Below are 22,078 nucleotides of genomic sequence, written 5' to 3'. Positions count from 1 at the left end.
ATAGACGCTGTGGACCCGTCGGAGGGCATGATGAAGCAGCGGGAGACTGGCATCTATACCAACGACTTCCTGGAGTTTATCGGCAGCGGACACTCCACCGTACCCAAAGGTATTAGTGATTTGTTTTTTTACATCAAAGGACACGGCTCAAGGGCAACAAGAGTACAAAAAAAAGCCCGCTACTCGCCGCTCCCATAAAAGATAAAAGTAAAGAGTAGCCAAAAGAGAGGTCAAAGTCGAGTGGAGAGGTGTCTTGATACACTCTTCTTGAAATAAGTCAAGTCATAGACAGGGGGAAATACAGACGAAGGAAGGTTGTTCCAGAGTTTACCTCGCGGGAGGAAAGGAGGCATGCAGTTAGCAAGTTCAGAAGAGCAGTCATCATGAAGATATCGATAGAAGATAGAAAAAGAGGCAACATAGCGGCGGAATTTAAGAGGTAAAAGGTTGTCAATAAGAGGAGGAGAGCTGATGAGACGAAGAGCCTTAGACTCCACTCTGTCCAGGAGAGCTGTGTGAGTGGAATTATTGTTATTGTTGTTGTTTCATATGTAAAGATTAATATACGTATTTCTCTTCTACATCTCTCTCTCTCTCTCTCTCTCTCTCTCTCTCTCTCTCTCTCTCTCTCTCTCTCTCTCTCTCTCTCTCTCAGACACATACGACCTGGTGGTCATCTCGGGCGGTATGGGCGAAGGTCACATCCCACTCAGTGGCCTCGACGACCTGGTGCGCGTCGCAAAGAACGGTGAGTGAGTGAGTGAGTGAGCGTGCGTGCGTGCGTGCGTGCGTGCGTGCGTGAGTGAGTGAGTGAGTGTGAGAGTGTTTTTACAACAAAGGAGACAGCTCAAGGGCACAAAAAAAGGATACAATAATATAAAAATACCCGCTACTCGCTGCTCCTGAGAAAAAAAATCAAGAGGTGGCCGAAAGAGGGGTCAATTTCGGGAGAAGTGGTGTCCTGATACCCTCCTCTTGAAATAGTTCAAGTCGTAGGCAGGAGGAAATACCGATGAAGGAAGATTGTTCCAGAGTTTACCAGCGTGAGGGATGAAAGAGTGAAGATGCTGGTTAACTCTTGCATAATGGGCTTGGACAGTATGGGATGAGCATGAGTAGAAAGTCGTGTACAGCGGGGCCGCGGGAGGGAAGGAGGCATGCAGTTAGCAAGTTCAGAAGAGCAGTCAGCGTGAAAATAGCGATAGAAGATAAAAGAGTCAACATCGCGACTGAATTTAAGAGGTAAAAAACTATCAGTTGGAGGAGGAGAGCTGATGAGACGGAGAGCCCCCACCACACACACACACACACACACACACACACACACACACACACACACACACGTGAGATGCATACTCCATACGAGGGCGGATAATGCCCCTGTATATGGATAGCAACTGTGCCGGGGAGAAGAACTGGAGGAGACGATACAGAACGCCCAACCTCGAGGAAGCTGATTTAGCGAGAGAGGAGATATGATGTTTCCAGTTGAGATTTTGAGTTAAGAATAGACCGAGGATGTTTAGTGTTGCAGAAGGTGACAGCTGAGTGTTGTTGAAGAAAAGGGGATAGGTGTTTGGAAGATTGTGTCGAGTTGATAGGTGGAGAAATTGAGTTTTTAAGGCATTGAAGGACACAAGGTTTCTTTTACCACAATCGGAAATGATAGCAAGGTCTTAGGTTAAGCGTTCTGCAGCCTCCAGTGTGGAGTCGTGTACTTCCTGTTGGGATGGCCTTCTATTGAAAGAAGTTGAATAATGCAGAGTGGAGTCGTCGGCGTATGAGTGGACAGGAAAGTTTGTTATTGAAAGAAGATCTTTGATGAATAACAGGAAGAGAGTGGGTGATAGGACAGAGCCCTGTGGAACACCACTGTTGATAGGTTTAGGGGAAGAACAGTGACCGTCTACCACCGCAGAGATACAACGGCCGGAAAGGAAACTGGAGATAAAGGAACAGAGGGAGGGATATAATCCGAAAGAGGGTAGTTTAGTAAGCAAAGACTTGTGCCAAGAGTCAGTTAAGAGAGCAAGAAGATCGCCAGTAGAACGCCCATTGTGGAACCCATACTGGTGATCAGATAGAAGGTTAGAAGTGGAAAGGTGCTTTTGAATCTTCCGGTTAAGGATTGATTCAAAAGATTTAGATAGACAGGAAAGTAAAGCTATAGGGCGGTAGTTTGAGGGATTGGAACGATCACCCTTCTTAGGCACAGGCTGTACAAAGGCATACTTCAAGCAAGAAGGAAAGGCAGATGTTGATAGACAGAGATGAAAGAGTTTGACCAGGCAGGGTGTCAGCACGGAAGCATAGTTTTTAAGGACAATAGGAGGCACTCCATCAGGTCCAAAAGCCTTCTGAGAGTTGATGCCAGAGAGGGCATAGAAAACATCATTTGGAAGAATCTTAATAACGGGCATAAAGGAGTCAGAGGGGGGATGAGTAGGAGGAATATGCCCAGAATCGTCCAGGGTTGAGTTTTTACAGAAAGTTTGAGCGAAGAGTTCAGCCTTAGAGACAGATGAGACGGCAGTGCTGCCGTCAGGGTTAAGGAGAGGAGGGAAAGAGGAAGAAGTGAAATTGGAGGAGATATTTTTGGCTAGATGCCAGAAGTCACGGGAAGAATTAGAAGAAGCAAGGTGTTAACATTTTCTATTGATAAAAGAAGTTTTGGTAAGTCGGAGAATAGATATGGCACGATTCCGGGCTTAAGTGTAAAGGTCATAGTTAGCGGGAGTTCGAAGGCTCTGGAACCTTTTGTGAGCTGCACGAGAACAAGCATGATTAAACCAAGGCTTTTTAGCATGAGGAGTAGAGAAAGAACGTGGAATGTATGCCTCCATTCCAGAGACAATCACCTCTGAGATGCACTGGGCACACACAAAGGGTCTCTCTCCTGAAGGCAATAATCATTCCACGGGAAATCGGAAGAGTACATCCTCAGGTCGTGCCAGAAGCATCGCCTCTTCGGTGGGTCCAGAGGATGTACAGGAGCGATAAGAGAGGAAACAGAAATAAGGTTATGATCTGAGGAGCCCAACGGAGAGAACAGTTTGACAGAGTTAGCAGAAGGATGAGAGGTAAGGAAGAGGTCTAGAATGTTGGGCTTGTCTCCAAGACGGTCGGGAATACGTGTAGGGTGCTGAACCAACTGCTCTAGGTCGTTGAGGTGAGCAAAATTGTAGGCTTCTTCACCAGGCTGGTCTGTGAAAGAGGACGAAAGCCAAAGCTGGTGGTGAACATTGAAATCTCCCATGATCAGCGAAGGGAGAGTGAGTCAAAATATGCTCCACTTTAGAATTCAAATAGTCAAAGATTTTTACATAGTTAGAAGAGTTAGGTGATAGATAAACAGCACAGATATATTTAGTAATAGAATGGCAATTAAGTCTTTGCCAGATGGTGGAAAATTCAGAAGAGTCAAGGTCGTGGGCACGAGAGCAAGTGATGTCGTTGCGCACGTAGGCGCAACATCCAGCTTTGGATTAAAATTTAGGATAGAGATAGCAGGAGGGAACAGAGTAGAGATTGCTGTCAGTAGCCTCAGAAACCTGTGTTCCGGTGAGGAAGAGAAGGTGAGGTTTAGAGGAGGAGAGATGGTGTTCCACAGAATGAAAATTAAAACGAAGACCGCGAATGTTGCAGAAATTGATAAGGAGGAGGTTCGAAGAGTTATCGGGACACCTCTCAAGTCGGCAGCCAGAAGGGGAGTCCCCCCTGGGGGAAATTATGGTCCCCCCCTCCCCCCAGGCGGGGACTCCGAGGCATTGTTTTTTTTCGCCATGTTGAATTTTGAATTTTGGGAAAAGGTGTGTGTGTTTTGTGAATGTAGTGAGGTGTAGAAACTGTCTTTAGAAAGCATGCTGAACTGCTCTCTGGTGTTGATGAGACAAAAGGGAAACGGTTAGAGAGGACATGGGAAGGGTCTTTGAAGGGCTTCAGCACCCTCCTCGCTTCCCATATATCCTCACCGGGAGTAGGTCACACCCGTTCGGTAGGTGTCTTCCTACCTACTCCTACTATAGGATCGCAAAACAGTTCATGGTAATCCCAGCAACTTTTACGAGAGGCTTTTCAAACAGGCGAACTTAGGCGCCGTTTAGGATGGGAAAGAGCCTACATAGAGACTTCAGATTTGCCTGGAGTAAACCTTGAGGTGGTCTTCCTAGGGTGGGCTAGACGACGCGCCCCCTAGCGTATGCCCCAATGATTAACTGATTTCCTCCTCTCCGGCACTCCAGGAGGCTTCGTGATCATCGTGATGCGCCATGAGTACCTACAGACCGTGCCTTCCTACAAGGACAAGCTGGAGCCTTACATGGACCAGCTGGAGGCGGACGGGAAGTGGAAGAAGGTAGGGAGCACCGTTGCCAGATTATCGTACTCAGAGCATAGTATTTACCGTTTTTTGACACCTAACTATTGCCAAGAAACATCAGGAATTCACTATTTTAACGATAGATATAAATGAATCTAGTTATTGAGCCCCAGGAGACATATTTGAAGTCGGAAGTTGGTAAATATATAAGAGGCTGAGTACAACTATCTGGCAACATTGGTACAAGAAAACATTTACTTTAATCAAGGTTTCTGTCTGGCGGGGCTGTTCACTGTATGGGCGCCTGTCACGACACTCTGGTATAAGGAGATGGTCAGGAGCTGGCCAGGGGGAGAAGGTCACGTATTTGAAATGATGGTCATAATTCCTTCAGGTGGAGCGGCGCATCGTCCCAAACTATTTCTGTGACAAGGAGGGTCTCGTCTTCGTCTTCCGCATCACTAAGCCTGAGTGAGGAGGAAGAGGAGGGAAGGGAAAGGAGAGAGATGAGGAGGAGGAGTTATAGTTGTGCTGTGCCAAGGCTGTCTCTGTGTAACAGCCTTGGCTTTCGTCGCGGCACCCGAGACTGAGGTGTGAATTATCGCGCTCTGGCAACCTGGCGTCATGGCGTCTACGATGTTATATGATAGTTTACGCATAGGGCACATTTGTCAGTATTAATCATATTATTGAAATTGTCGTAAAAATCTGTTTTAGTTTATAAGACTGAGGCTGCAGAATCCTTAACCTCAGACCTTGCTATCATCTCCGATTGGGATAAAAGGAACCTTTGGGTTTTTGTGTCCTTCAATGCCTCAAAAACCCAATTTATCCACCTTTCAACTCGACACAATCTTCCAAACACCTATCCCCTATTCTTCAACTACACTCAGCTGTCACCTTATAATTCTTCAGAACTAAATATCCTCGGTCTATCCTTAACTCAAAATCTTAACTGGAAACTTCTCATGTCTTCTCTCACTAAATCAGCTTCCTCGAGGTTGGGCGTTCTGTATCGTCTCCTCCAGTTCTTCTGCCCCGCACCGCTGCTATCCATATACAAGGGCCTTGTCCGCCCTCGTAGAGTATGCATCGCACGTGTGGGGGGGGCTCCACCCACACAGCTCTTCTCTATCTTTCGGCCACTCCTCTGTTGTAAAAAAAAAATAAGGTCGCTGATTATGTAACTGTATGTGTGTGTGTGCATGTGTAATGGCAAGTTGCCAGAACACGATAACGAAGACCTCAGACTCGTGTGCTGCTACTATAGTATACGTTTAGGAATGCTTGGTCTGGGTCTTGGGGTCTTGATGATGTACAGACATGTATATATATAATAAACGGGTGCCTACTTCCCCTCATAATCATGCTAATCTTTGTTTGTTTCTCAAGTTAATTTAAGTGATTACTCATCCTAATTTTAAATGCGTCTGCTGTTCCTAATGTATAATGCGTCTGCTGTTCCTAATTTATAATGCGTCTGCTGTTCCTAATTTTAAAAGCGTCTGCTGTTCCTAATTTTAAAAGCGTCTGCTGTAGCCCTACGTGGCGCAATGCAGAGGAAGTTGCTGAAAGTAATGTTCTTAGTTCTGTTATTTTCTTCTTCTATTATGAGATATCATCATCATCATCATCATAATTTCGTTTAACGTCCGTTTTCACTCTTCCTGAGCGGTTGGACGCTTTATGGGTCTCCTCTATTCTGCTCTGTCTTCTGCCTGATGCTCATCCAATCCCATCACTGCCAAGTCTTCCTGTATACACCTTCCCCACGTTTTCCTAGGTCTACCAACTGGTCTCCTTCCTTTTACTTTCAATCTCTCCAAAACTCCCAGCACTGTATCCTCCCCTGCTTTTCACATGTCCGAACTATAGGAGTCTCCCTTCTGAGCACTGTTTCCAGGTTCTCTACTCCACATCTGTTATCCACATCTAGCTGCACTAGATACCCTGTCTTGCTAATCTCTCCACAACTCCCAGCACTGTATCCTCCCCTGCTCCCTTCACATGTCCAAACCATCGGAGTATTTCCCTTCTGATCACTGTTTCCATGTCCTCTACTCCACATCTGTTAGTTACATCTGCACTGCGCACCCTGTCTTGCCAATCTCTCCACAACTCCCAGCACTGTATCCTCCCCTGCTCCCTTCACATGTCCAAACCTTCGGAGTATTTCCCTTCTGAGCACTGTTTCCAGGTCCTCTACTCCACATATGTTAGTTACATCTGCACTGCGCACCCTGTCTTGCCAATCTCTCCAAACCTCCCAGCACTGTATCCTCCCCTGCTCTCTTCACATGTCCAAACCATCGGAGTCTTTCCCATCGGAAGGAGTTTCTTTTCAATTCGAGTCATCCGTCACTGGAACAATCTTCCTTCAGAAGTAGTAAATGCGAATATTATCAACTCCTTCAAATATAGAATCGACCTTCACTTCGCTGCGTCGGGAGTAAACTGAATATTGAGGTGCTTTTATCTGCTCCTCAATATCGAGGTGCTTTCATCTGCTCGTCAATGTCGAGGTGCTTTCATCTGCTCCCCAGGCCCCAAGTGCCTGTCGAGCAGATTAAATCACCAAAGCCGGCAACCTCGTAATGAGTCAATAGGCTTTATGTTGCCTGCATTTCCATGTTTCCATGTTTCTGAGGTGGTGGCGGAGTGGTTAGCGTGCCGGCCCCGCATTCGCAGGGTTGATGATGATGAGGGTTCGAATCCGCCGCTAACCACCTGGGATTCTTCAGTCACCGCCGAAGGGCCTAAGACTACCCACATGCTGTCCTGAAGACTATCCACCAACCCGGACTCTAGAAGAAGCTATGCAAGTGAAATCAAGAATGATTTCCGGGGGACAGCATGAGCCAATAATAATTGCGCCACTATAAACAATTATCTGCACCATAACGGGCTCGGGCCCACCATCAGGCCCCTAATAAAAAAAAGCCTACCGGCGCTTTAGGTCACATGTAAAAAAGGAAAAAAGAAACTGTTTCCAGGTCCTCTACTCCACATCTGTAAGCTACATCTGCACCGGACACCCTATCTTAACCATTCTCTCCACAACTCCCAGCACTGTGTCCTCCCCTGCTCTCTTTACATGTCCAAACCATCGGAGTCTTTCCCTTCTGAGCACTGTTTCCATGCAGGTCCTTTACTCCACATCTGTTAGCTACATCTGCACTGGATCGACACCCTTCTATTATGAGATATGGAACAAAAATAAAGATAATTAATTGCTCTCCCGCCCCCTCCCTCCCTCCCTCCTTCCTCGAATTGAGTTGTCCGCCACTGTAACAGCCTTCCTGCAAGAGTGGTTAGCGCATACTGTGTGATTTTCAATTAATACAAGAAACATGTGTGCAATATTCATGCAGTGGAGGAAATGATAAGACTCGTAATATGATAATAGAAAACAGTAAAGGAAGGAATATTAATTTAGTGCATGAAACCAATTATAATCATTTTCCACAGATAGGGGTTGTTTTTTTCTTCTTCTTGTTTTAATAGTTTTCTTCTTCTTTTATATGAGAGAGAGATAATAATGATGATAATAATAATAATAATAATAATAATAATAATAATAATAATAATAATAATAATTACAATAACAGTAACATGAGAAGTGTGATAAAGGAGAAGAGAGGAAGAAGAGAAAATAAAAAGAAGGAGAAAGGAGAGAATTGCAGAAGAATAAAGAAGAGGAAAGAAGGAATAGAGGAAACAGAAGGGAGATAGAAATAATGGAGATATATAACAATAGAGCGGGTCAAAGTGGGGGGGGGGCAGTACTCAGCTCACCTCAAAACAAAACAACGTGACTGAGAAAGAGTAAGGGAGGAGAGGAGAGAATGTAAGGGAGGGAGATGGGAACTGGGAAGGAGGAGATGAGGAAAAGAAAGGAGAGGAGAGAAAGAGTAAGGAGGAGAGAAGATGAAGAGAAGAGAAGGAGGAGGGAGAGAAAGAAGGGGATGGAGTGAAAGGGAGGAGAGAGAGAATAAGGGAGGAAAGGAGGGGATGGAGGGAGGTAAGGAGTAAGGGAGGTGATAAGAGAGAGGGGTGTAAGTAAAGGAAGGTGAGAGAGAGAAAAAATAAGGGAGGAAAGGAGGGGATGGAGGGAGGTAAGGAGTAAGGGAGGTGATAAGAGGGAGAGAGGGGTGTAAGTAAAGGAAGGTGAGAGAGAGAAAAAATAAGGGAGGAAAGGAGGGGATGGAGGAAAAGGAAAGAGGTGAGGGAAATGAGTAAGGCGAGGTTCCCACTATTCCGTTTTGACGGATCCGTCGACGTTAATAATGACCTCAAAATGACGTCAGCGAAATAGCGGCTGCTCGGCACGGATGATCCACTCCGTCAGTCCATCGTCCATCATTTGTTGACAAACATATGGACAGCATTAACCACAACGACCTCTTGTATATGTTATTTTGTAGCTAAGTACATATATTTCATATTCATGATATGTAGGATACTAATTTTCATTCTGTGGAGCACCATCTCTCCTCCTCTAAACCTCACCTTCTCTTCCTCACCGAAACACAGGTCTCTCAGGATATTGAGAGCAATCTCTACTCTGTTCCCTTCTACTATCTCTATCCTAAATTTCAATCCAAAGCTGAATGTTGCGTCTACGTGCGCAACAACATCACTTGCTTTCGTGCCCACAACCTTGACTCTTCTGAATTTTCCACCATCTGGCTAAGACTTCATTGTCATACTATTATTAAATACATCTGTGCTGTTTATCTCTCACCCAACTCTACTATCTATGTAAAATTCTTTGACTACTTGAACTCTAAAGTGGAGCACATCTTGACCCACCCTCCCTTCTCTGAAATCTCCATCTTGGGAGATTTCAATGTTCACCACCAGCTTTGTCTTTCATCCTCTTTCACTGACCAGCCTGGTGAACAAGCCTACAAATTTGCCCTCCTCAACGACCTAGAGCAGTTGGTTCAGCACCCTACACGTGTAGCCGGTAGCGAGTGTTCTACGTGCTAATTGGTTCATGGATAGAGAAAGTCAATATCCGTCAGGCTTTTTTATTGACATAAAAATCGTACAGGTGATAAGAACAAACAAAATAAATAGAAAAGGTGTTTGTGTGTGTATGCGTGTGTATGGTGTAGATGACATATAAATGTTAGTGTGTGTAGTAAACAATATGTATGAGTTAACAATAGGAGGACGAGGACAGACAGTGGAAGATAAATGAGTAACAAGAGAGACAAACTGAGACAGGCTGGATTAGGTAGGAGGACACCTGCCGAACGGGCGCAAGCCACTCCCGGTGAGATATATATGGGAGGTGAGAAGGGAGCTGAAGCCCTCCAAAAACCCTTCCCATGTCCTCACTAACCGTTTCCCTATTGTCTCACCAACACCAACGAGTAGTTCAGCATGCTCTCTAAATGCATCTCCTCTATCCACACCACATTACATTCACACAACATATCCACCTTTTCCCAAAATTAAAATTTCAAAATAGCGCACCTCCACCTTGCCTCCGAGTCCCCGCCTGTGGGGGGGACCACAAAATCCCCCAGGGAGGACTCCCCTTCTGGCTGCCAACCTGAGAGGTGTCTTGATAACTCCTCAAACCTCTTTCTTCTCAATTTCTGCAACATTCGCTGTCTTCCTTCTAATTTTCATTCAGTGGAACACCATCTCTCTTCCTCTAAACCTCACCTTCTCTTCCTCACCGAAACACAGGTTTCTGAGGCTACTGACAGCAATCTCTACTCTGTTCCCTACTACTATCTCTATCCTTAATTTCAACCCAAAGTTGGATGTTGCGCCTACGTGAGCAACGACATCACTTGCTCTCGTGCCCACAACCTTGATTCTTCAGAATTTTCCACCATCTGGCTAAGACTTCATTGTCATTCTATTATAAAATACATCTGTGCTGTTTATCTCTCACCTAACTCTACTAACTATGTAAAATTATTTGACTACTTGAACCCTAAAGCGGAGCACATTTTGACCCACTCTCCCTTCACTGAAATGTCCATCCTAGGATATTTCAATGTTCACCACCAGCTTTGGCTTCCATCCTCTTTCACTGACCAGCCTGGTGAACAAGCCTACAACTTTGCTATCCTCAACGTTCTAGAGCAGTTGGTCCAGCACCCTACACGTATTCCCGACCGTCTTGGAGACAGGCCCAACATTCTAGACCTCTTCCTTACCTCTAACCCTTCTGCTTATTATGTCAAACTGTTCTCTCCGTTGGGCTCCTCCGATCACAATCTTATTTCTGTATCCTGTGTTATCGCTCCTGTACACCCTCTGGACCCACCGAAGAGGCGATGCTTTTGGCATTTTGCTTCAGCTCGGTGGGACGACCTGAGGATGTACTTTTCCGATTTCCCGTGGAATGATTATTGCTTCCAGGATAGAGACCCCTCTGTGTGTGCTCAGCGCATCACAGAGGTGATTGTCTCTGGAATGGAGGCATACACACCACGTACTTTCTCTACTCCTCACGCTAAAAAGCCTTGGTTTAATCACGCTTGTTCTCGTGCTGTCAATGATAGAGAGGCAGCTCACAAAAGGTACCAGAGCCTTCGAACTAATGCTAACCATGAACTTTACATTTCTGCCCGGAATCGTGCCAAATCTATTATCCGACTAACCAAAAACTCTTTCAGTAATAGAAAATGCCAAAACCTTGCATTCTCTAACTCTTCCCGTGATTTCTGGCATCTATCCAAAAACATTTCCAACTTCACTTTTTCATCTTTCCCTCCACTCTTCAGTCCTGACGGCAACACTGACGTCTCATCTATCTCTAAGGCTGAACTCTTCTCTCAAACTTTTTCTAAAAACGTCACTCTGGACGATTCTGTGCATATTCCTCATACTCATCCCCCTTCTGACTCTTTTATGCCTGTTATAAAGATTCTTCAAAATTATGTTTTCTATGCCCTCTCTGGCCTCAATCCTCAGAAGGCTTATGGACCTGATGGAGTGCCTCCTATTGTCCTTAAAAATTGTGCCTCCGAGCTGTCACCCTGCCTGGTCAAACTCTTTCGGCTCTGCCTGTCAACATCTACCTTTCCTTCCTGCTGGATGTATGCCTTCATACAGCCTGTGCCTAAGAAGGGTGACCGTTCCAATCGATCAAACTACCGTCCTATAGCTTTACTTTCTTGTCTATCTAAAGCTTTTGAATCAATCCTTAACCGGAAGATTCAAAAGCACCTTTCCACTTCTGACCTTTTATCTGATCGCCAGTATGGGTTTCGCAAGGGACGTTCTACTGGTGATCTTCTTGCCTTCCTAACTGACTCTTGGTCATCATCTCTTAGCCGTTTCGGTGAAACGGCTATTGCGCTGGACATGTCAAAAGCTTTTGATAGGGTCTGGCACAAATCTTTGCTTTCCAAACTACCCTCCTTCTGTTTCTATCCTTCTCTCTGTACCTTTATCTCCAGTTCCCGGTCTGACCGTTCTATTTCTGCCGTGGTAGACGGTCACTGTTCTTCCCCTAAACCCATTGACAGTGGTGTTCCACAGGGTTCTGTCCTATCTCTCACTCTCTTTCTGTTGTTCATTGATGATCTTTTCAAAACGAACTGACCTATCTATTCTTACGCCGATGACTCCACTCTGCATTACTCGACTTCTTTTAATAGAAGACCCACCCTACAGGAACGTAATGATTCAAGGCTGGAGGCAACAGAACGCTTAGCCTCAAACCTTACTATTATTTCAGATTAGGGCAAGAGGAACATGGTGTCCTTCAACGCTTCAAAAACACAGTTTCTCCACCTATCCAATCGACACAATCTTCCATATCCATCCTAGGAGATTTCAATGTTCACCACCAGCTTTGGCTTTCATCCTCTTTCACTGACCATCCTGGTGAACAAGCCTACAACTTTGCTATCCTCAACGACCTAGAGCAGTTGGTCCAGCACCCTCCACGTATTCGCGACCGTCTTGGAGACAGGCCCAACATTCTAGACCTCTTGCTTACCTCAAACCCTTCTGCTTATTCTGTCAAAATGTTCTCTCCGTTGGGCTCCTCCGATCACAATCTTATTTCTGCATCCTGTCCTATCGCTCCTGTACACCCTCTGGACCCACCGAAGAGGCGATGCTTCTGGCATTTTGCCGTCTCATCTATCTCTAAGGCTGAACTCTTCTCTCAAACTTTTTCTAAAAACGCCACTCTGGACGATTCTGGTGAAGGAGAAACAGGCTGAAATTGTTACTCCCGCCCTAAGCACTTCCTGCGCCGCAATGGTGAACCCGAAGCCGGAAACAGCTACGATTGCAGTACAGACTGACCCCTTGCCTGTCACGCCTAGTGCTCAACTTGCCTCACCTGCTTCTCAAAGCTCTGCTTCTACTACTACATCCTCTACATATACTACTTCTACTATTTTTTTTTTTTTTTTTTTTTTACGTCGTTGCCTTTTGCGCCGGTAGGCATCTTCCTGGTGCGGCCTGATGGTCGGCCCAAGGCTTCTTCCAGGTGGGGCCTGATGGTCGGCCCAGCCCGTTCTGGCGCAGGCGAGTGTTTATAGTGGCGCCATCTTGCATTGGCTCATGCTGCCCCCCGGAACTCGTTCTTGATTCGCTTGGACGGCTTCCTCTAGAGTCCGGGTTGATGGATGGTCTTCAGGACAGCATGTGGGTAGTTTTAAGCCACTCTGCGGTGACTGAAAAATCCGAGTGGTAGCGTGGGGATTCGAACCCGCGTCGTCCATCACGCGGTGAATATGGGCCCAGTACGCTGCCAGTTCGGCCACCGCCTACCCAGCTACTGCTGCTAATAACACTACTCTCGCTACTCCTACTCCACCCAGCCTTTCTACTGCTGTTATTAACCCGCCTAGTGAAGAAACCTGACAAGGATGCATTGAACCTAGCGGCCGTACCATTAGGCAGCCTCTAAACCTTCCTCTTCCTCTTCCCTTAAACAGTGTCCCCTTTCTGCCGGACACTATAACGTGATATCGGCCCCTCCCTTCGCTAGAGCTTCTTCCGAGTTGGGTTGGTAGTTTCTGTAAGCATCTCTACACGGAAATATTGATATTTGAAGCATTTTACATATATTAGTGTAATCATATATGTTTTTCAATGTATAATTACGAACAAAATGGTTGAATGAAAGGCAAATATAGGTATAATTGGGAAAATAGCGTGAGTGATAGGGTTGGCATCCCTGCGCGGCCCGTGTTTCCACCTCTCCACGCACTCGGCCAGGGAGTCCACACGTGCCTGCTGCTATCACTCCTCTGCCCCTCGGTACCATCCCGTCAAGCCGTTAGAAAAGTGATCGAGCCCCATCGGAGCTGTAGCAAAAGACTACCTGCTTGAGTTAATCAAGGAGGCTGTTGACCCGGCAAGGGTTAAATATCATGATACAACCCTAAAGTCTTAAACAACATTTTAAATAATTTATTTAAAAAACTTTTACCGACTCATATTATATCAAATACGTTTTATTATAATTCCTGGATCCTTAACTACTATATTAATGAACGAAATGCAGAATTGACGCATAAAATATGCGAAGGGGCTGACGAAGATGTGCCTATCTCGAAATAATTTCGCCCTTCAACACCTTCCATTCCGCTCCGGAGGAAACCCTTTGAGTTTTATGGAAGGAGAAAATGGCCGAAAAGGTTCCACAGTCGAAGAGGTTGCCTTATGGTACGGCCGTAACCTCCCTCCCTAAGTGTTCTCTCGGCAACGCCACCCTCGCTTCGTCGCGGAGGGCGGTTGTGCACACTCTCCTCGACGGATTCGAGGGAGTCATTGGAAATCTCCTCTGCCAAGCACTGGGAGAGGTCCCCTGGTAACTCTTCTGCCGATGACTCGTCGGCCAAGAAGAAAAATAAATATAAGAACAACGGCCGCCCCCGTAACTCTTAAACCATCATGTTCAATATTATTCAGTGGAATTGTATAAGTCTTGGTAATAAAGAACACTTTTTATCGTTGTTGATAAACTCCCACAGGCCGTTAGTCGTTTGTCTATAGGAGACGAGGCTTGAGGATCAGCCAGATTATCCTGCCCTAAAACTCTACCACTCGTACAGAAAATACGCAGGTCACGGCGTAGCCGTCTACACACAAAAAACACTTGCACATACGAAAGTGACTCTGAATACAACTCTTGAAGCTGTCGCGTGCAGAGTTAAATTCAACGGCACTTACCTGTAAATTTCCTCCCTCTACTTTCCGTCCCGCGTTCCCCTTGGTGATGACACAATGCTATCACCTTATTCTCAGCTCCCTGGGAATAAAGTGGTGCTGGGTGGTGACTTCAACGCCCATCATCATCAGTGGGGTAGCAGGAGGTGCGATGCTCGTGGAGAGCAAATAACAAACCTTTTGATGCAGACAAACCTCTGTCTTCTGAACGACGGTAGTGCGACTCACGCAGACGATCGAACCGGTAGCGCATCAGCTATTGTCCTGTCTATCTCATCCGCAAATATCTCACCAGACTTCTCTTAGGAAGCCATCGATGATTCGTATGGCAGCGACCATTTACCTATCTGCATTTCTTATGCACGCGACCTCATGCACACGGGCCCCTGTTTGCCCTAGATTTAGTTTAAAAAAAGCAGACTGGAGTTCCTTCAGAAGGATCATCGACTTGGACATATCTGGGAAAGATATAGACACTAAGGTTGATAACATGCAACGCTCCATATTACACGCCGCCGAGGTCACCATTCCCAAGACTTCTTCACTTGCCACAAAGCATAGAGTTCCATGGTGGACAACAGATTGCCGACAGGCAAAATAGACGATACAGGCATTTTAGCAAGCAGCCCAGTCCGATAAAGTACATCGCATATAAAAAGGCAAGGGTTCAGGCAAGGAAAGTCATCAAAACCGCCAAGCGCAATAATTGCCGAGAATTTACCTCTCTAGTCAACCGCACCACACCCCTCATTCAGGTGTGGAACACAATAAACATATTAAACAATAAGGGGACCTAAAACCTACGTTGTTCTGTAGGATGTTGTGTACCAATATACAGGCGGAGAATCCAATTGGCTGTTGTGAACCATATGGAGTGGTTTAGGTTTCCAGAATTTCTCCTTGACAGTGTGTCAGGAACAGTCCCGTTAGAGATTGCTTTTCCCAATTGGTCCTGCGAAGCCATGTGGCCTACTTGTTTTACCGTCGAGTTTTTCAAATAGGTGACGTAGGGACAGCTCATTGCCATGGAGCTGATAAATGAACCAATGAACTGGGTGGGCAAGGCTTTTCTCGACTTGACAAATCACCCCAGATTTATTCCCGGTATTTACAGCTGTACCATCACGTCCAATCGCCAGTACGTTTTCCATGGAAATTCCTTTTCTATTAGCAAACTGTTTTAGCTCAGTGACAATACTCTTTGCAGAACCAGTGGCAGGTGAATACTGGCCTAGATATTCTGAACCTGGTTCAGCCACTATAGCAATTTGCTCTTCAATTACCTTTCTCCTATAGTTTATATTTCCAATCTTCTCCGTAGTAAGAGTTTCTTTCCTTCCATCAAAGTAGATGCCTGCAACTTATACTTTCCCATGTGCTTCCTTTGTCAAATTTTGTCCGTTTGATTGCCTCGATCTCCGTACTTTGTTCCTATCTATGACTTTGGAAGGATCCTCTTTTGTAATAACCCCTAAATCTTCAAGGATTGCACTAGATAGTAATGCAGCACCACGATCGGACACTCCAACCCAGTCACAAACCTCATGGAAAGAAGAGAACAGACGTTTTTGTTCTCATTTTTTTTTCTTTTTAATTTCTACATTGTTGTCCCACAGTTCCATCTTCTTTTGGTTTTCTATGATGGAGCTGGTACTTGGAAGGGGTGTATTCATCTTCTGAGTTAGTCAAATTTGAGGACGAGGTATCACTTTGAACAAGACATCCTGATGCTTGTAACTGGCTGATGGTCTTGCAGCATATTGATTTCTTCTTTCTTCTCTTTTCCTAATGGCTTCAGTTGTTCGTTTCTCCACTCCTCCAATGAACATTTTACGTTCATTTATTTGGTCCTCTACAAATTCTGGTTCTATTTTGGGGACTTTTTTCTGTCGAGGACAGGCACAGTACTGGAATTCAGGGCAACTGCACGCTGTTACTTCAAATAATCTAGCAGCATCTCTGATGAACTCTTTAACTTTGTTATCATAACTTGGGCATTTATTTCTTTTCGGTCTTTGAAAGGTTTCAGCAAGTTCCTGTATTGCTGTGATAGGCTTCTAATTTGTCAACAATGCAATTCTGACTGATTATGGGGATGTTTTCCTGGCTGTAAATGCGAACTATCTTTTCTGCAACACACTTAGATATCATGTGAACTGAAGGACTCTTTCATGATTCAAGCAGTTTATATTTATGCCACAGAACACATGATAGAACATCTTTGTATGTAGGAAGTTGGTTTTCTGGGAGATCATCCACTTGCTTAAATATAGGACACATGTCTGCCTTGTCTAAACGAACACAGTGTCGTTTTTGTGTTTGACCTTGGCTGTTATGAGACATCGTGATTTGTGGTACGTCACCAGAGGCCGAGGAGCAATACATCCATCCTCTACGTCTGCCAAACAGAAAATGAGCAATCACCATACTTCAGGTGCCCCAGCAGCTTCTAAAAAGTGTTATATGCTCTTTTGAACTTGCTAATTGCATACCTCTCCCCCTCCCGCGGCCCCGCTGCACACGAGTTTTTAATCAAGCTTATCCCTATACTGTCCAAATCCCTTATGCACGAGTTAACCAGCATCTCTACTCCTCCGTTCCTTACACTGGCAAACTCTGCAATAATCTTTCTTCATCTGTATTTCCTCCTGCTTATGAGTTGAACTCTTTCAAGCGGAGAGTATCGGGACGCCTCTCCTTCCGAAATTGACCTCTTTTTTGGCCAGTCTTCTAACTCTTTTTATGGGGGCAGTGATCAGCGGGCTATATTTTCTATCATCATTATTTTTTTTTTTGCCCTTGTACCTCCCCCCCCCCCCCCCCACACACACACACACACAAGCACACACAGGTATACAGAAACAACATAAACACGGGTAGGGAAGTATTAAGCCTAAAACCAGAGTGACTTTTCTGATCTCCGAAAAACCTATTTTGGGGAACCCGGAATGACGATAGTTATTATAGGAGAGGGATCCTCGCTCTCGCGATAAAGCCTAGAGAAAAACGGCAGATACCCCAACTTCTAGTCTACAAAGTGTCTAGGCTGCACCAGCAAAATGAAGTAATAACACGTGGAACAGTCTAATGAAGCGATCGAAAACGGCGTCAGCAGCGCCACCTGGGCACAGGTAGAGGAAGATGCCGCCAGTCCCACACCTCATTCTTTCAATGCGTTTCGACGGAGACTGGAGGAACCTTCTCAGGGGAAGGAGTGGGGGAAGTAACTCCTCTTCTCTGCGTTGCTCGCCCTTTTTATTGCATCTTGATTCGTCCGGAAAGGTGTGGCTTCCGGTTGATGACTGCTGATTAAAGTCATCATTTGCTGATCCTTGCTGATCTAGCGTCAGTTCATCACAGTTCCCACGGCCAAAAGCACGACGTGTTGTTAAACATGCTGTTGTGCGACACCAACCCGGTGTCGCTACAATACAGTCATACATTCATATACACATGACGTTATATATATATCTATATATCTATATCTATATCTATATCTATATCTATATATATATATATATATATATATATATATATATATATATATATATATATATATATATTTACATCGCTCGATCCCCTAAAAAGTCGCGACCCCGCGACTCACCCCACCTTTAAATTTTTTTGTACCTTCTCATGTTACAGTCGCCCAATGTGTACTAGCTAAACGTGGTCTTGTTACAGTTGCTTTAAAGATTATCACACAAGTCAGAGCCCGCCTAACGATACAACATAGGGAAATGCCAATGATAATAATCATGAAAGTAACAAGAAATGGGTAATGTACATACAGGTTGAGGTAAACAGGGCTAGAGTCATGGACGTGGAAGCTGATTTATATTCCGAGAAAACAAAATAATAGCTCGAAAAATTATTTACATGATACATCCTAGAAAAAATAAATTGACTAAACTGTCATTAGGATACATGATAATGGAGCTATTTGGAATAGTAAAAAGAAAAAACCTTTGAAGAAGATCTGCTACACACTGAACCTTCGAGTCACACCTTGACACAAAACTGTCGCAGAGAAACACTCACCCGTTGCGTGACAATTAATTGCCAGTGTCGTTACCCTCGGCACGCTTTTGAGACGGGCGGGGTCTACAACAAGAGATAAGGTTTTGTGAAAAGAGGTAATATTATTCGTAGAGTATCCTAATAGTTACAATGTGATAACTAGGACAAGTCTGGAGAGCCTAAGAAGCATCGGCTGTCAGCACCACTGACTCCTGATACTCCGTTTTTCAGGTCAACAGTACTATAAAAGAAAATCCTGTCACCAAGTTGTGAAATCACCGTTGTAACAAATCTCACTGAAGTATATAATTCAAGCATAACTGATAAAAGTACTTCCAGCATTAATAAACATCAGATTAAAAAGACAAATTTCCACCTATCCGCCGATCGTAACGAACGTAGATGACTGACATCAGTGACGAAAGAAAATAATTCCCGTAACGGGTAACAGTGGTATGTCAAGCAAAGGGTAAGTAAGACTTGTCTGCTTACTTCCAAAGCTTACAGATATTCACATGCTGGTTACAATAAAAGTTAGGGACAGCATCTGCACAAGTTTAGTTTATGTTATTCTACACCCTTGAATATTACGGCTCCGAACAAACAAGACTAGTGCCTTACAGCAACTCAGCAATCAAAGAAAATAGTGGGTTAGAGTGAAAAGTATTACTCAAGCACTCCCCTTTCGCATGAAAAAGATGCAGGCAAAAGCTCAGGTACCAAACAAAAATTAGTTAAAGCGAGGATGCAGGTTATAGTCGTGTGGTGGACAGATAGACAAAGCAGCGTCAGGCTGAACCTCAAGCCGGCGCTAGTCTTTGGAGACGATCACCATGCACCAATCTGTGTATTAAAAAGTAGATCGTAAAGCTCAAATTTCCGTCCACCTATTCATTTGACTATTTCTTCCTAAACTACGGGTAAAAGAACACACCAAGGAATTGTTTTGATTACCGATGGTGACACCCAGAAAGCTTTAAGTCAGAGGCTCCTTGGCCCCCCTCCCCGATGAACGTGTCGACGGCCAAAGAAGCTTCAAAAAGGACCCAAATTTACTTAAGTGCCATAAAAGTTGGCTTACAAAATCGTGCAGGTTGTCAGTGTGGCTGTAGTCAAGGGATACTGCACTCCTTCGAAGAGGAACTTTAAGGACAATCATGTACACAAGGAACTCTAGGTATTTAAGCGCATTAGCTACAGATATGGTTTCTCCATCTGTCCAGTTTCCTTGTTTTAAACACGAGATCAAATCAATAGACAGCCTATAGCCGTCCACTGGCCTGTTAAAAAAGCCACTCGTTTGCACAGTGTCCACAGCAAAATTTACACCCTTTACGAGGCTCTGTTGCCCATCTTCCCCAAATGTGTCAAGAAAAAGTGACCGAAACGCATCATAATCCTCCCGTTCCGTGAACACGCTCCTGTTTATGAGGGCCGCCGTTCCCGTTCCCGGGATTGACCCTCGAGCGGCTGAGAGATATTTTATCTCCCGGATCTGACACGAATGAAATGTTCATGACAACCTTACACTGAAACAAGAAGTCCCTGGCCGAATAATCTGCCTCCCTTACTACCTGAGAATGGCCTAACTGCTGTTGCTGTTAGCGGGTGATTAGGGGCAGAAGGCACTGTGGGATTAGTAAGGTAAGTAAATACCTCTTGGTTGCTCATGCAGCTCAGAGGAAGGAGAAAGCACCCTTTGAAGACTGCTACCACTCCTTACACGACAGTTACCGTTATCCTTGACGTCACTGTCCCTTTCCCTTTGTCCACTCCTCATGGTTCTCGGTGAGAGCTTGTAACTTCGGGGCAGGTTTATCTGGCATTAAAAAGAGTTACTAGTAAAATGAGGAGTAAAATGGTAAAAGAAAAAAAATATATCGCTGCAAAAATAATTAAAGTAATAATCATTCACCGCTAAGTATGTGCTCACTCCTCCCCGATGCTTCTAAAATGCATAAAAAGAGGAAAAAGAATATGAGTGAGGCTTAGCAAGACAAAACTTATCCACTGTGCAATAAAATACACAAAAGAAAGGAGAAAACAAAATGAATGACTATACATAAAATAAGCAACAATGTTATTCAGGAAGAATATTAAACATCCACACGCCAGAAAAATCAACAGTTGAAAAAATAAAATAGATACGGCCCCACACGTATAAACACGTAAATAATAATAGTAATTCACCTGAAATATTGGTACAAGTGGTGCAATTACTGAAACCGTACCAATGTAGTGTCGGCTAAAATGTGTTAAAAATACTTCGAAGACAGCAACTCCATACCCCGCTACTCAGCGCGCTCGCGTCCTTCGCCTCGCCGGTGGCTGGGCAGGATCGCCGGGGTGGAAGGGTCTGCCGTCCGTCGTCTGGTAGCGGTGGTGGGATGGGCGGCGGGCAGAGTATATACGCCCACCACAGTCAGCCCCAAAGGTCCGAGTTGTCTGGCGAAGAAAAGTGCGCACCTACGACAGGCTGGGGCGTAGGTACACGATGGGGTGTCTCGAACGGTAAGAGGTAACGAGACCCCCGGTGTAGAATATGGGCTGTGTGGAGTTGCGGGGCGGGGCGGGGAGTTGCACTCGGGTGCGGCTGTGTGCGGACTCGACTCACCGGGGCAGGAAAGGCCGCGCGCTTTGGTTAGCATTTGCTTGATGTTTCCGATACCGTTCACTGCACCCACACACTGTCACTGAAGTTATGTTTGAGAAAGAGAGATATAACACTTATTTAACACTTCGGAGAGGTCCGTAAATCGTTGCCACCACTTATGTTACCCTTTTTTAAGTGTTACTTTTAAAGTGGTTGGTGTTAAGTGTTAAGTTTAAGGCGCGAACTGTTATCTCACTCGTCACAGGGCCGGTGTTACCGTGGCCTGCTTCACAAGTTGATTGTAGTAGGTGAGATAACACAATAGCCTTTAGTTAAGTGAGGTGTGTGGCCGAGCGGTAGCCGTTATAAGTTTGCTTTAGTTTACTTTAGTTCTCTCTCTCACAGGGACATTAATAGGTGTGATGAATTTTAACTATATTAATAGTTTTACACAATATTTATGTGAGCGAGTCTCACGAAACGAGAGCCAGCCACACCACAGAGCGCGGACGGAGGATATCACCGTCCGCCACCCGCTGCCCACTGTCTTCTCTCCTATTCTCTGCGTAGAGGAGGCAGTTTGCGCTACCCTAAGCAGAAAAAAAATTGCTACAAAATCACCAGACTTGAATACAAAAACGAAATTTTAACAAGGAGTGTAAAATTTTGTCTGCTCATGATGGCGGGTAACGCGCTACCCTCAATCGCTGCAGTTTCCCCGATTGTGCACTGTAAGTAAGGGAAAGTTAGGTAGGGTCTGTGCGCCACCCAGCCGGGTCTACGCGCTAGGTTGAGGAGGGGGTTGCGCCAGGGGGGGGTCAGTGCGCTATGGCATGTCGGGTCATCGCGCTAGGTGCCTTAAGTTCTTTGTTTTAATCTACAAGCTATCAAAATCACTCTCAATAGGTAGTTAATAAATCCTCTTGCCTCTCAAGGAGTAAAAGCTTTGGAAAAATAAATGAAAGATTGCAAACTAACTTTTT

At 45.0% G+C, this 22,078-nt stretch overlaps 1 protein-coding gene across 3 annotated transcripts in view; it reads left to right on the top strand.

Moving 5' to 3' along the window:
• The window catches only part of LOC127002494 (demethylmenaquinone methyltransferase-like), a 146,953-nt gene extending 141,300 nt beyond the window's left edge, over positions 1-5,653 (top strand). For 2 of the 3 annotated variants that reach the window (XM_050868504.1, XM_050868502.1), the window contains exons 3-6: positions 1-109; positions 656-748; positions 4,242-4,354; positions 4,713-5,652. The exon at positions 1-109 is cut by the window's left edge and continues 16 nt beyond it. In XM_050868504.1, the coding sequence (XP_050724461.1) occupies positions 1-109; positions 656-748; positions 4,242-4,354; positions 4,713-4,793 (396 nt within the window). In that variant the 3' untranslated portion in view covers positions 4,794-5,652. Of the gene's footprint in view, positions 110-655; positions 749-4,241; positions 4,355-4,712 lie in introns of all 3 variants that reach the window. The other variant, XM_050868503.1, reaches the window with a different exon arrangement.
• The last annotated feature ends 16,425 nt before the right edge of the window (positions 5,654-22,078 follow it).

Source organism: Eriocheir sinensis, chromosome 23, assembly GCF_024679095.1.
Source record: "Eriocheir sinensis breed Jianghai 21 chromosome 23, ASM2467909v1, whole genome shotgun sequence".
NCBI classification, from domain to species: Eukaryota; Metazoa; Arthropoda; class Malacostraca; order Decapoda; family Varunidae; genus Eriocheir; species Eriocheir sinensis.
Note: the sequence above shows the minus strand (reverse complement) of the source record. Positions and strands in the feature narration are given on the sequence as shown.